We start from the raw sequence: 12,500 nt of genomic DNA on the forward strand, positions 1-12,500 counted from the left end.
GAAGCTCCTGACGTAGTCCTATGAACTGAGCTTTACTGAAATCGGGTATTTTAGAAACACAAGTATCTACTCTAAAATTTTCTAGTAGTTTTAATCTAAGTTGTGATCGGTACTTGTAATAGTTTCACCGACTTCTACATCTGTTATTATGCCTTCGCGGCTAGTGATCAATAGATCGAGTAAGTTTCCACGTCTTTTGGGCTCTTTTATATGCTGAACTAAGTAACTGTCATCGAGAAAATCAATCAAGTGACTACCTATATGGCCATGTTGTAGGGTCATTCAATCAATATCAGTAAAATTGAAATCACCCATTATCAATAAGTTCCGGTTGCAGAAACTGCACAGTTCTTGAAACAACAGTTTGTCTGTTAATGATGTCTTTGGCCTATATATTAAACATACAATATTTTTTTGTCCATTTGTTTGGGTTAATTCTACCCACAAACTATCATATGTATCCTGTTTCACTTTGTCTAAAACACAAGCATGGACATTGTTTTTAACGTACAACAGAACACCCCCACCTTTCTCGTAGCTTCTATTTTGATGAAAGTGTTTAAATCCCGAAATATCAAATTAGCCTCAAACTCTCCACCATTTAAACATGTCTCAGTTATTCCTATCATATCGAGATTTTTGCTTTTGACATACGCCTGTATCTTTTTTTTTTTTTTTTTTTTTTGTGGGGGGTGTTAAAGTACATGGTTTTAAGAAACTCTTGATTATTTCTTTTTGACACGTTTTGAGTTTCAATATCATGCCTTATATTATAATTGTGTTCTTTATTGACACCTTGCTATATATTGATATTTGGTCCTTCATTGACATTCAATACCTCATTAACCTTTCCCCCATTTCGGACATATGGTCGCTCACGGTCACCCGATCACTTATGTACACTTTGCATCCCTACGTCACCGCGTTCCACACCGACCTCCCGTCGTTCATTGACATTGTGTCCGACATCCCTTCCAAAAATTAGATTTTGTCCTCCAGTGACATTATATATAACCGTGATATTTTGTCCTCCACTATCATTACATCCCATCGTGATATTTTGTCCTCCATTATCATCACATCCCATCGTGATCTTTTGTCCTCCACTGTAATTACATCCCATCGTGATATTTTGTCTTTTGACATTACATCCTTATATAATATTTCGTCCTCCACCGACATTATATCCTAAAATTATATTTTGTCCTACACTGGTATATTGTTCTGCATTTTTGCTATACTCTACTCTGTTTTCACCATGTTCTTAGGGGAGAGAGTCGGGGAATATTAGATCATTTTTTGGTGGAAGGTAATTTGAGAGTGAAGGATAGGTGGAGAAAGAGAAGGGCACATGGTATAGAGATACTTAAAACAAAATGTTTAAATATGGAAAATGTGCATAAATACAAGGAGCTGAGAGAAGTGTGGGAGGTGGTGAGGAATAGAATAGACATATGTGTGGGAGAGGAATGGGAGTGCTTCTAGGAGGACGTGACAAAGTGTGGAAATATGGTATGTGGCACAAGGAGGATAGGAGTTAATAGAAAGAAGGGTAGTGAGTGGTGAGAATATGAAGTAAAAAAGGTAGTAGAAGAGAAGTGAGCATTCTAGGACTGATTGCAAAGAAGTATGAGGGAAAAATATGAGGGGCATAAAGAAAAAATAAGAGAATCAAAACAAAAGATAAAGGATGCAAAAAGGAGAGTAGATGTAAAATGGGGGAGGAATATGGTAGAAAAAAAACAGGAAATCAAGAGAGGAAGGAGAAGTGAGTAAAGTACAGAAAAAAAGGTAAAAGGAGCAGGTGGACAGATCATACCGGAATAGGAAACGTTAAGAGAACGATGGGCGGAGTATTTTAGAGGGCTGTTGTAGGGGGATAGGGAGGGATTGATGGTATCAGTGGGAGGTGCTAAGAAAATTACGGTGATGGGAGAGGGAAATAGAGGAGAAATGAGAAAAGTTGAGGTGCAAGTACTTCTGAAAATGATGAGAACGGGTAAGGCACCTGAGCTAGATGGATGTCATGAGGAGTTTCTGAAGAAGGGACGTACCGTAATAGTGGACTGGCTGGTGAGGTTGTTTAATGTGTGTCTGAGGGAGGGTTAGAGTACCGGAGGAATTGGAAAATACCTGATTAGTTCCGCTTAGTAAGGAAAATGGGCCATATAAAAATGTATTAGTTTCAGAGGGATTAGTTTGTTGATTGTAGTTGGGAAGGCTGATGGGAAGGTTTTAATTGAGAGGATTAAGAGAGGAACACAGGAAGCAATTGATGAGGAACAGAGTGGGTTTAGGAAAGCCAAGGGTTGCGTGAATCATATTTTTGTGGTAAGGCAGATATGTGAGAAAGCTTTAGGGAAAGGTAAGGATGTTTGAAGTGAATTATGACAAGGTAGACGGGAAGATACTGTGGGAGGTTTTGCAGATATATGGGATTGGAGGAAAGCTGTTCAGATTTTTTTTTCACAAGAGTAGTACAGCCTGTATAAGAATGTGAAATGGAGAGCGTGAATGGTTTGAGGTAAAGGTAGCACTGCGCCAGGGGTGCTTCATGTAGCCATGGCTATTCAATGTGTACATGGATGTGGTGGTATGGTACGTAAAGGCGTGGGTAATGGTCAGGGGACTAGGGATGGTGAAAGAAAGTGGGAAAGAATGGGAGGTGAGCCAGTTGTTGTTTGCTGACGACACTGTGCTTGTGGCATGGTCCAGAGGAAGGATTAAGGGAGTTAATAACGGAGCTTGGGAAGAATTGATGAATAAATACAAACATATGATTAATGGGCTAAAGGTAAAGCGTAGCAAGATCATGATATCCGGCATTTCCCCTCACATCGGTGCTGAAGGGCAGTTTTACAGCAGGGCTTTCAGCACAAATAACCGCTTAAAATCCCTGTGCTTAAAAGAAAATATCGAGTTAATGGACTTGTAGAACCATTTCTCCGATCGACAAACACTATTTCATCGAGACGGGCTCCACCTTAATCCAATTGGATCTGCTCGTCTAGGTAGACTCCTCGATGATGCACTGGAGGTATATCGGGAAAAAAAACGAGAGCACAGGGGACCTCGATCGCCATCGTAGAAAATAGAAATTAGGTGTCCACTCAAAGGCAGCAATTGAAGGTCTCTTTAATCAATGCACGTAGCTAGCGAAACAAATTCCAAGATCTTGAAGCACTTACATTTCTCGAAGACTATGATATTGTTGGGGCCACTGAATCTTGGATGATGTAAATAGAGATTTCATAGCGGAATATAGTATAGAATGGTACTCGATATTCAGTGACGGTCACAGAGAACAGGTGGTGATGTACTTTTTATTTAAAATCAAGGCTACAAACACAGGAAACTACTAAACCGTATATATGGAACATTGATGCTAAATACGTGCAAATTCGCACAGCGTCTGAGAAATTATTTCTTGGTCTTATCCATCGACCACCAGCCCAAAACCAAAATATTGATAATGAACTATATGAGCAGATTTTAGATATTTGCAGCGAGAACGAAGCTATCATTATTGGAGATTTCAACTTACGAGTGACTGTATGGTGTGGAACATTAAATTCGTGGCTACTTTATTCTTATTGTCATGTCGTTCAGGTAGTTGCAGAGCAACCGTGTGAACGGAAGGGCAAATTCGAAAGTGTGGTACAGTTTGTACTTAAGGCCTTCATGTCAGACATCATCGAATGCTTTCTCCACATCCTTACAAAACAAAATGGCATTACTAGGGCGGCCGTCTGGTGGTATTTAAGCCCACTGAGTGATCATGGAAACAACGTCGTCTGCACCGTACGAAAAAAAAAAACAGTTCTACGAACAGAGTACGACTTGGGAAAGTTGTTTCTGATGTAATGTCCCAAGAAACAGTGGGACTGCTATGGAAAGAGTAGACTCGATAAAACTCCCTATCAGACGATATCGCCAGGGATCACTTCCAAAAGACCCATCTTCTCTGCGTAAATTAGTAACCGATGGTCAATGGGCTACAATAGGTGTACCATCCATTTCTTATCTACGACAATGGCCAGGCACCTAACAGCGTCATAATGTTTGCCACTAAATAGTCTCTTCTGTATCTAACAAGATCAGATACTTGGTACATCGATGGTACATGTGCAACAGATCCAAAATACTGTAATACGAACAGATGTTCTCTGGGTGAGTCAACAGTAACATGTGTGAAAGAAAGATATGCAGTGAATCTCATTATGGCACAACGAGTGGCCGAGTTTCTGCAAGTACTTGGTCATTGCATTCCCATTAAATAGATTCAAATATCGGTAATTTACTGTTGTATGGTCCCTTCAGCAGATATTAATGTACACAAATGAAACTGGAGAAAACAAATATTTGTGAATAGATACTTATGCCCCATTCATAAGGAAGCTAGATATATTAATAGACAAACGATCGTTTCAATTGAAACGGTGTGCATGGTAAGCGAGAGAATTTCGTGTGACAACTTCACTTCAATTCAGTTTTAACATGCTCTGTACCATTTATGATACACTGTCTCTGGTAACCAAATTGGTTGAATATATTGGGGGTGTTTTGTCTGAGGGGTGTTAAGTTCGGGTGTATTTCGTCCGGGGGTGTTACGTCCGGGCGTGTTTTATCAAAGTGTGTTTCATCAGGGGGTATTTTGTCCTCACAAGACATAAACCAGGAATAAGAAAAAAAAAAAAACACGCACGCACGAACTAATAACACGATAACATTCCTAAATCTTAATAAAATCAACAAGCGAAATCCAGTTTAACCTTATAGTGGATCATCACATACAGCTTCCCAATGCATACTGAAATCATGATAACGGTGACAATAATGATAACAATAATAATAATAATAATAAAAACATATTACCTGTTGCTTGCTTTTGAGTCGCTTGTCTCAGAGGAGAAAGATCTCGAACATCGGAGAAATAATCAAATGTTACAAAGAGCACTGCGAAACAGCATAGCAAAACACCGAAGAAGTACTTTCGTTTCCGTAGACTGGGAACGCTGAGAGTCATTCTGGCTGTGGTCTTGATGTTACCTATTTTTTACCCAGAGGAGAACTGACTCCAGCAGCTTGACTGAAGCCTTGATTTTGTATGCGCGCCAGGGGTCCCAACGAGCGGTTGCCATATCTGATTAGAAAATATTACATTTTTCATCACATCTATGAATGGGTTTGGGGCAAAAAAAGAAAGGGAAGAAATATAATGAAACTATTTCAATAATGACCCATTATTTCTATTAATGTTACTGAATATTCTTTTTAATTCGAATGAAAAATGCACTATATATATATATATATATATATATATATATATATATATATATATATATATATAAATAAGTATATATATATATATATATATATATATACATATATATATGTATATATATATATATGTATATATATATATATGTATATATATATATATATATATATATATATAAACATATACATATATACTGTGAGTGCTGATTGCACTATGTATAAGAATATCTTGATGTATGATATTATACAGGTAAATTATGATATGTACCGAGGTTAATTACGAATCACGGCTTGTGACATTTGATATGTGTTAAGTACCAATTGTATAATGTTGAAGTGCATTGACAAATTGTATGTTACCTTACCTTACCGTCGTGCCATATCCTCTTGGACTTCGGCAACCATGGAGCGCCACCGTTCACGGTCCCTAGTTACTTGTAACATCTGTGCTGGTTTGAGTTGTTTTCCCGTCGCCCTCATCAGCCCGTCCATATACTTCTCCCTCTGCTTTCCTCTTGCTCTCCTTCCCTCCACCATTCCCGTCATCACCACCTCTTCCAACCCTTCCTTCCGCATTATATGTCCTAAGAATCGCAACTGTCTTTTCCTTATTGTTGTCATCAATTCCCTATCTGTTTCCATTTCTCTCAATACTTCTTCATTTGTTTTCTTCGCTGTCCATGGTACTCTTAATACTCGTCTCCATATCCACATTTCTGCTGCTTCTAAGTTTTCCTGCAATTTTTTGCTGATTGTCCACGCTTCTGAACCATATAATAGTGTTGACCATATAAATGTTTTAACTGTTCTTCTCCTTATATCTGTAGACATTTTCTTGTTTGTTAAAACCCCTTTCATTTTCTGAAACGTGCTTTTAGCTATCGCTATCCTTGATTTTATTTCCTTTTCACATCTACAATCTTCTGTCAATACGCTTCCCATGTACGAAAATTTGGTTACTTGTTCTATCCTTCTCCCTGCTATTTGTACTTGCACTCTTGGTGGATCTGTTTTACTGGCCACTAGTATTTTAGTTTTCTCCATATTTACATTTAAACCTTTCTCCTCACTAGCTCTTACGGTTACATTCAATAGATGTTGCAGTTTATCTTCTGAGTCAGCCACCAATACCGTGTCATCAGCATATCTGATATGATTTATATTAAATCCTCCAATTTTAATCCCTTCCATTCCCTCTTATTCCCTAAGGATCATCTCCCCATATAAATTAAATAAATCTGGGGACATAAAACAGCCTTGACGCACTCCCCTCTTTATAGCTTGAAATTCTGTTCTTCCTCCCTGCTCTTTGCTTCCAATACAAATTTCTGATGATACTCATGTCTTTGCTATTTATATCCACTCTTTCCAAAATATTTATCAAATCCTCATGTCACCCTATCAAACGCCTTCTCGTAGTCAACAAAGCAAAGATATACATTTTGTTGTTTTTCTATCATCCTCTCCATAATCGTTCTTATTACAAAAATTGCATTTGCTGTTCCTTTCCCTTCTATGAAACCAAATTGCTCCCATGAAACTTGTTCTCTCACTTTATTTCTTATTCTATTTAAAACTATCCTTAATATAATTTTGGTTATTTGACTCATGATACTGACTGTGCGATGTTTACTACATTCCATTGTTCCGTTTATCTTTGGTAGTGGTATAAAAATCGAGTTACACATATGTTCCGTTATTGTACCCTTTTCGTAAATTTGGTTTATTAGACTAGTGAGTTTTCTTATTGCAAAATCCCCTAATGCCTCTAACATTTCAATCATCACACCATCCTCACCCATGGCTTTCCCTTTTTTCATTTTCTTCATTGCAAATTTAATTTCCTCTTCCATTATTTCTTCCCCATCTAGATATCTATAATTTCCTCTTCTCCTTCTTGTCTGTCGTCCTCAAATAGGTCCCTTACATACTCCTCCCATCTATGTTTAATATCCTCCTCGTCCATTAAAACCTTTCCTTCTCTATCCTTGATTGCCACCCCTCATTACTCCCCTTTCTCTTGGTAATTTCTCTAATCTTATCATACATCATTTTAGAATCACGAATCACGGCTTGTGGAATTTGATCTGTGTTAAGTACCAATTGTATAATGTTCAAGTGCATTGACAAATTGTATGTACTAAGTTCAATTACGAATGACGGCTTGTGATATTTGATGTATGTTAAGTACAGATTGCACAATGTCTGAGTGTATTATGGTAATATCTAAAGAGATATCGATGACATGTTCGAGAAATGATTGAAGTTAGTGGCAACCACAAGCCCGGGTTGTTACGTAGATATTTTTTGTTTGAATCATTTTATTACGCTCAAAGAGCGGCAAGCCTAGTACATAGGTAATTAGCTATTTACATGAGGATCGTGACTCATAGGGCACGCTGTTCGACTGAGGTGGCAATTCGTAGTTAAGTACAAAATTTCAGAGGTTGGGACACAGTGGTGGACACGGTATATAATCAGTGGTAATAACAGCATGTATAAAACAATCACAGTCAACAGTATATACAAAACAAAAGTATGTACAATATCACAGTCATGATATAAGAGACATTGACATAATTGAGACAGTCGTGGACAAGATCATACATGAGAATTATTACGTCGTACAGCGATAGTTAGCACCCACCAAAGTGTGGGTGACGTAAGAGTAGTGTTTCTAAATGGTCATCGGCAAGCAAGTATTTACATACATCAATGACAGACTCTCTATGGGGGATTAAATCTGTTACTGCAGGGCATTCAAGGCAATAATGCTGAAGGTTATTTGCATTGGGCAAGTCACACAGTTTACAGGAAGAAAATTGAGGCATGTCTCTTGTCTCGCTCACCTGCCACACTGGTCTGTAGCCTAATCTAAGTCGAGCAGATACCACATTATGTCTTCTAACTAAGAGTCCTCGGCGGCGATATTTGTGGGGGCGATTGGCAAAGTGATCATAGTGCTGAATGGTCACACTCGAAGGTCGTTCGATATTCCTACGGTGAACGATAGGCAAATGAGCTGCAGCACGTATTTTGCGTCTGTAGAATGAGAGGGAACCAGGTGAAGCGTCAGTTGCAGGTGAGGGCTGTTCGCAGGCTGCCTTGGCGAGTAGGTCCACTGTCTCGTTGCTAGTAATTCCTACGTGAGAAGGGATCCACAGGAAGTGAATAACAAGGGAGTGCTCAAGGGCTGTGGCTAACTGAAATAGAATGAGAGTTACTAGGTTATGGGATTCTGATTTTTGGGAGGACAAGGCACGGAGAGCAGATTGAGAGTCACAGATAATTAGGCCATTACTACCAATACGTAGCAGTAGATTGAAAGCATCCAGGAGTCCGTGGAGCTCGCAGGAAGTTGAGCTGAGGAAACCTGGTAGTCGGCGTCCAATCCAGCCTCCATGGGGTGGAACCATACTAGGCGAGTAGATGGCACAGCCCGTGTTTCCGTCCGGTTGCAGTGACCCGTCTGTGTATATTGTATGAACAGCTGGGAGGGAAGAGGTCACTTTGGCGATGGTTTCTAGAGCTAGTTGCTTCTGTAGTAGGGGCAGGTCAGTCTTGCATGTTGGTGTATAGGTGACGGCGGGGAGCGGAACCTTCCAGGGGGGCGGATTGTGAACAATTTCTTGTCTAGGAATATGAAATCCTATACTCTGTAGGTTTGTGCAAATGGTTCTAATAAGGGCGCAACCACCAGGTTGGAGTCGGGGTCGAGGTGCGGTGGGGTCGAGAGACGTTGTGATGACATTCGAGTAGTGGGGGCTAATATGTGGGGTGTGTAAGCATTTAACAGTGAAATATGTTACGTTAGCGTGTATTCGTTCCGTCAGAGGGGATAGATGTAGTTCCTGTAGCATGTTGGCAACCCGAGTAGAGATTGGGCAACCTAGTATGAGCCGCATAGCTTTATTTTGAAATTTATCGAGGGGGTTCAATGCTGATTTAGGTAGTTGACATAAGACAGGAGAGAGATAATCGATGACTGAACGGATAAATGCTACGTATATATTTCTTGCCACTGCTATGGAGATCCCAGCAGCGTTGTTGGTAAGCCACTGAAGAGGTGTTAGGCGTTGTTGTAGTCGAGTCAATACGTCATCAACAAGTGGATGAATACGCTGCCGTGCGGGGGTGGGGGGGGTGACGCGGACGGGCGCTCCCAGGTAGATATACTGCGTGCAGAGTGGTATAACGCTGGTACCTACTAGGAAAGCAGGGAGTGTTCGTGGCTTACGGGGAGAGAAGATCCTGCACTTTTCGGGGGATATGATGAGACCACATGAAGATGAGTGTTCATAAAACGAGTGGAGAAAGAGCTGAAGATCTTCAGAGGAGGTCGAATGAATGCATATGTCGTCTGCATAACATGTAACTTGGGTACCTGGGACATCAGGGAGTAGAGAGAGAAGGCGATGCATGAGGACATTGAATAAAAATGGACTGAGGACACCTCCCTGTGGGGTGCCAAGGTCAAATCTCCTGGTAGCACTAATAGCCCCTTTATAGAGTACACGAGACGATCTGTTGCTCAGGTATCCTTGCACCCATCTCAAGAGATTCCCTTTGATATTAAAATCTACAAGCTGATCGAGGATGATATCCTTGTTTGCAATGTCAAACGCACTTTTAAGATCTAGAAAGGCCACAATACTGGGAGGGGAGAGGCGGGTGTATAATTCATAGAGACAGTGATGTGTGCTGCGGTGGGGCAGAAAACCATAGAGCCTAGTGGAGAGTTTGTCGTGGAGGCGGAACATGAGGCGGTTGAGAAGAATACGCTCCAGCACTTTGCTAAAGCAGGACGTGAGGGAAATGGGTCGGAATTTGTCGGAACCGGGTTTAGGAATTGGAACAATGAGACTGGTCGTCCAGGCTTGTGGAACATATCCATATCGTAGGCAGAGATTATAGAGACGGAGGAGGGGGTCACTTGGTACTTTTAGGAGAAGGCGGAGGACTGAGTACGTGATACCATCATCACCCGGAGCTGTCGACCTACTGCTGGCAAGAGCACGGCATAATTCGGATTTTGTTATGGGTATATTGTCCTCCTCATCTGGTTCTAGCATAGCTGCGGACAGACGAAGAGTGCGATGTAACGAATGAGTGGAGAGGGACTCTCTAATATGCACTGGGAGATTACGAACACTGGATTGTTCAGACCAATCCTCTATGAGGGCCTGTGCGTAATGAGATGGGCTATGGTGAAGACCAATGGGTGTCTTCTTTCGGATCACCTTCTTAATAAGTCTCCACATGGTTCCCACGCTTGTCTGTTGGTTGATGCCATTAGTGAATTGGTTCCAGGCGTCAGTGTGTGCACACTGTTGTATGGTTACCAAGGCGGAACTTGATTCTTGGTATTGCCGTAGAGTGTCGGGGTTAGGAGATCTCTGATATGCAAGGCCGTCTGCTTCTGCCTGTCTTTCTGCTGTTAGTATACGGTCGTTGAGCATCCAAGGCTGTACTCTCGTCTGGCGTTTGATATTTGGCCTACGTACATAACGATCGAAAAAGTTGTGTGTGCAGGTGACAAGAGAGTTGTATAACTTTTCAGGAGATTCAACATTAAACTTGGGGAGGTGTGCAGATACGAAGGAGACGTAGTTGGGAGAATACTTTGGGGGGATACTGATTCGCGTGCGTTGGTAAGCTGGAGTAGGCATCACTGGGACTGAATACCGAAGGCAGAGAGCGAGGTGATCTGAGAAGAGGACAGGCACCGAAAAGCACTTGACGTTGGTAGGCACGAGTCCACATGTAAGTATGTGATCGAGGGTACCCCCCCGAGCGTGCGTAGCACCACCAGTGTTCCAGCGGGTTAGATGGTTGTGATGTATAAAGTCGACTAGCCGGGTTCCGCTACGATTTACAGTGTCCGATTGGTCACCTAGGGTAGGGTGTCTAGCATTAAAATCGCCCATGTATATCATACCACGAGTTGTGGGAGTAGGAAGGGCTGCAGTATTCAGCTTACCAGGGGCAGAATAAACGTTACAGAGGCGAATTGTACCACTTCCTAGTGCAACCTCAATAAGTTGGTAAGTCGTGTCATTGTCCTCGGAAGTGCCGAGTGGTCGATGCTGGACGGTGGAGTGTACATAAGTAAGGAGCCCATTTCGAATGTGGTGAACATATGGAATATAACCACTAAGGGATGGGGCTGCCCCCCCACCAGTGGGACGTCCAACAAAAGCTTCTTGGATAAAGATGACGTTCGGTTGATGATGGTTGACGTAGGCCCTGAGTGCAGCAACCTTCGCGGGTGTGGTTATACCACAGGCATTCCAAGAGAGGATGTGTAGCTGTGCGTTGTTATTGAACGTTATTTCTGTTCTTTCGGAGGCCAGGTGAGACGATAGTAGAGGATCGGGCACTACCTCCTGTTAGTCCTCGGGAGGGGGCGTCCACTGTGATGGCAATCATTTTCTCGAGGCGAGTAGCGAGTGAGTCAAATTTAACAGTAAGTGCAGAGGTTGACGCGATGTTAGCCTGCTGGGCATCCACGAGCGATTTGAGTGTTGCATCGTTAACCGATAGTCGTGTAGACAAGGAGTCAAAGGCGGCCATAAGAGAATCAAAGCGAGCTTCGATGCTATCAAATCGAGTTTCAATAATTGCAACACGATTTGTAAGGGAGATACACTGAGACTTGAGAGATTCTACGGCCTCTTGGAGCGTAATGATCTGCCGAGAGGCGGCAGCGGTGGATGGCGGCGATGGTGGCGGTGGGGGTGGAGTTTGGGTACTCGGGGCCAAGCGTACTCGTTTGGTACATCCATGCCACACATTAACTCCGGGCATTTGGCACCGCGGGCATTTCCACTGCGATTTGTCTGGTGTAGGTGGTTTTGGTGAGTCTGTCGATGATGCCGAGGTAGAGGTAGGTACTGTGGTTGCTGTAGGACTACGATGAGGGCAGGAACGCGAGTCATGTTCAGCTGAACACCATGCACACTTTTCATGGGCATTGCAATACCGAGAGATATGACCAATACCCCAACATTTGAAGCACCATTGTTTTTTCGTCAGGCATTTTGCGGAGTTCACATGGTGGTAGGCAAGGAAGGAAGGAAAAGTTAATGTGGGATGGGGGCGGGTTAGGTAGGCTCCATGTAATTACAAGTCTGTTGATGGGTACCTTATTCTGCAGGAAACGGCGTACAGTATATACCCCTGTTAGCTCCTTAGCTAAAGTTGGTTCACTATCTACAGGA

The 12,500-nt window shown here is 41.9% G+C and overlaps 1 protein-coding gene across 1 annotated transcript in view; it reads right to left on the reverse strand.

Annotated features, from left to right (window-relative positions):
* The window catches only part of LOC143021348 (alpha-(1,3)-fucosyltransferase C-like), a 10,475-nt gene extending 5,374 nt beyond the window's left edge, over positions 1–5,101 (reverse strand). The window contains exon 1 of the mRNA XM_076178776.1: positions 4,876–5,101. Within this exon, the coding sequence (XP_076034891.1) occupies positions 4,876–5,026 (151 nt within the window). The 5' untranslated portion in view covers positions 5,027–5,101. The remainder of the gene's footprint in view (positions 1–4,875) is intronic.
* Positions 5,102–12,500: the final 7,399 nt, after the last annotated feature.

Source organism: Oratosquilla oratoria, chromosome 42 (assembly GCF_046742065.1).
Source record: "Oratosquilla oratoria isolate Oo_2021 chromosome 42, ASM4674206v1, whole genome shotgun sequence".
NCBI classification, from domain to species: domain Eukaryota; kingdom Metazoa; phylum Arthropoda; class Malacostraca; order Stomatopoda; family Squillidae; genus Oratosquilla; species Oratosquilla oratoria.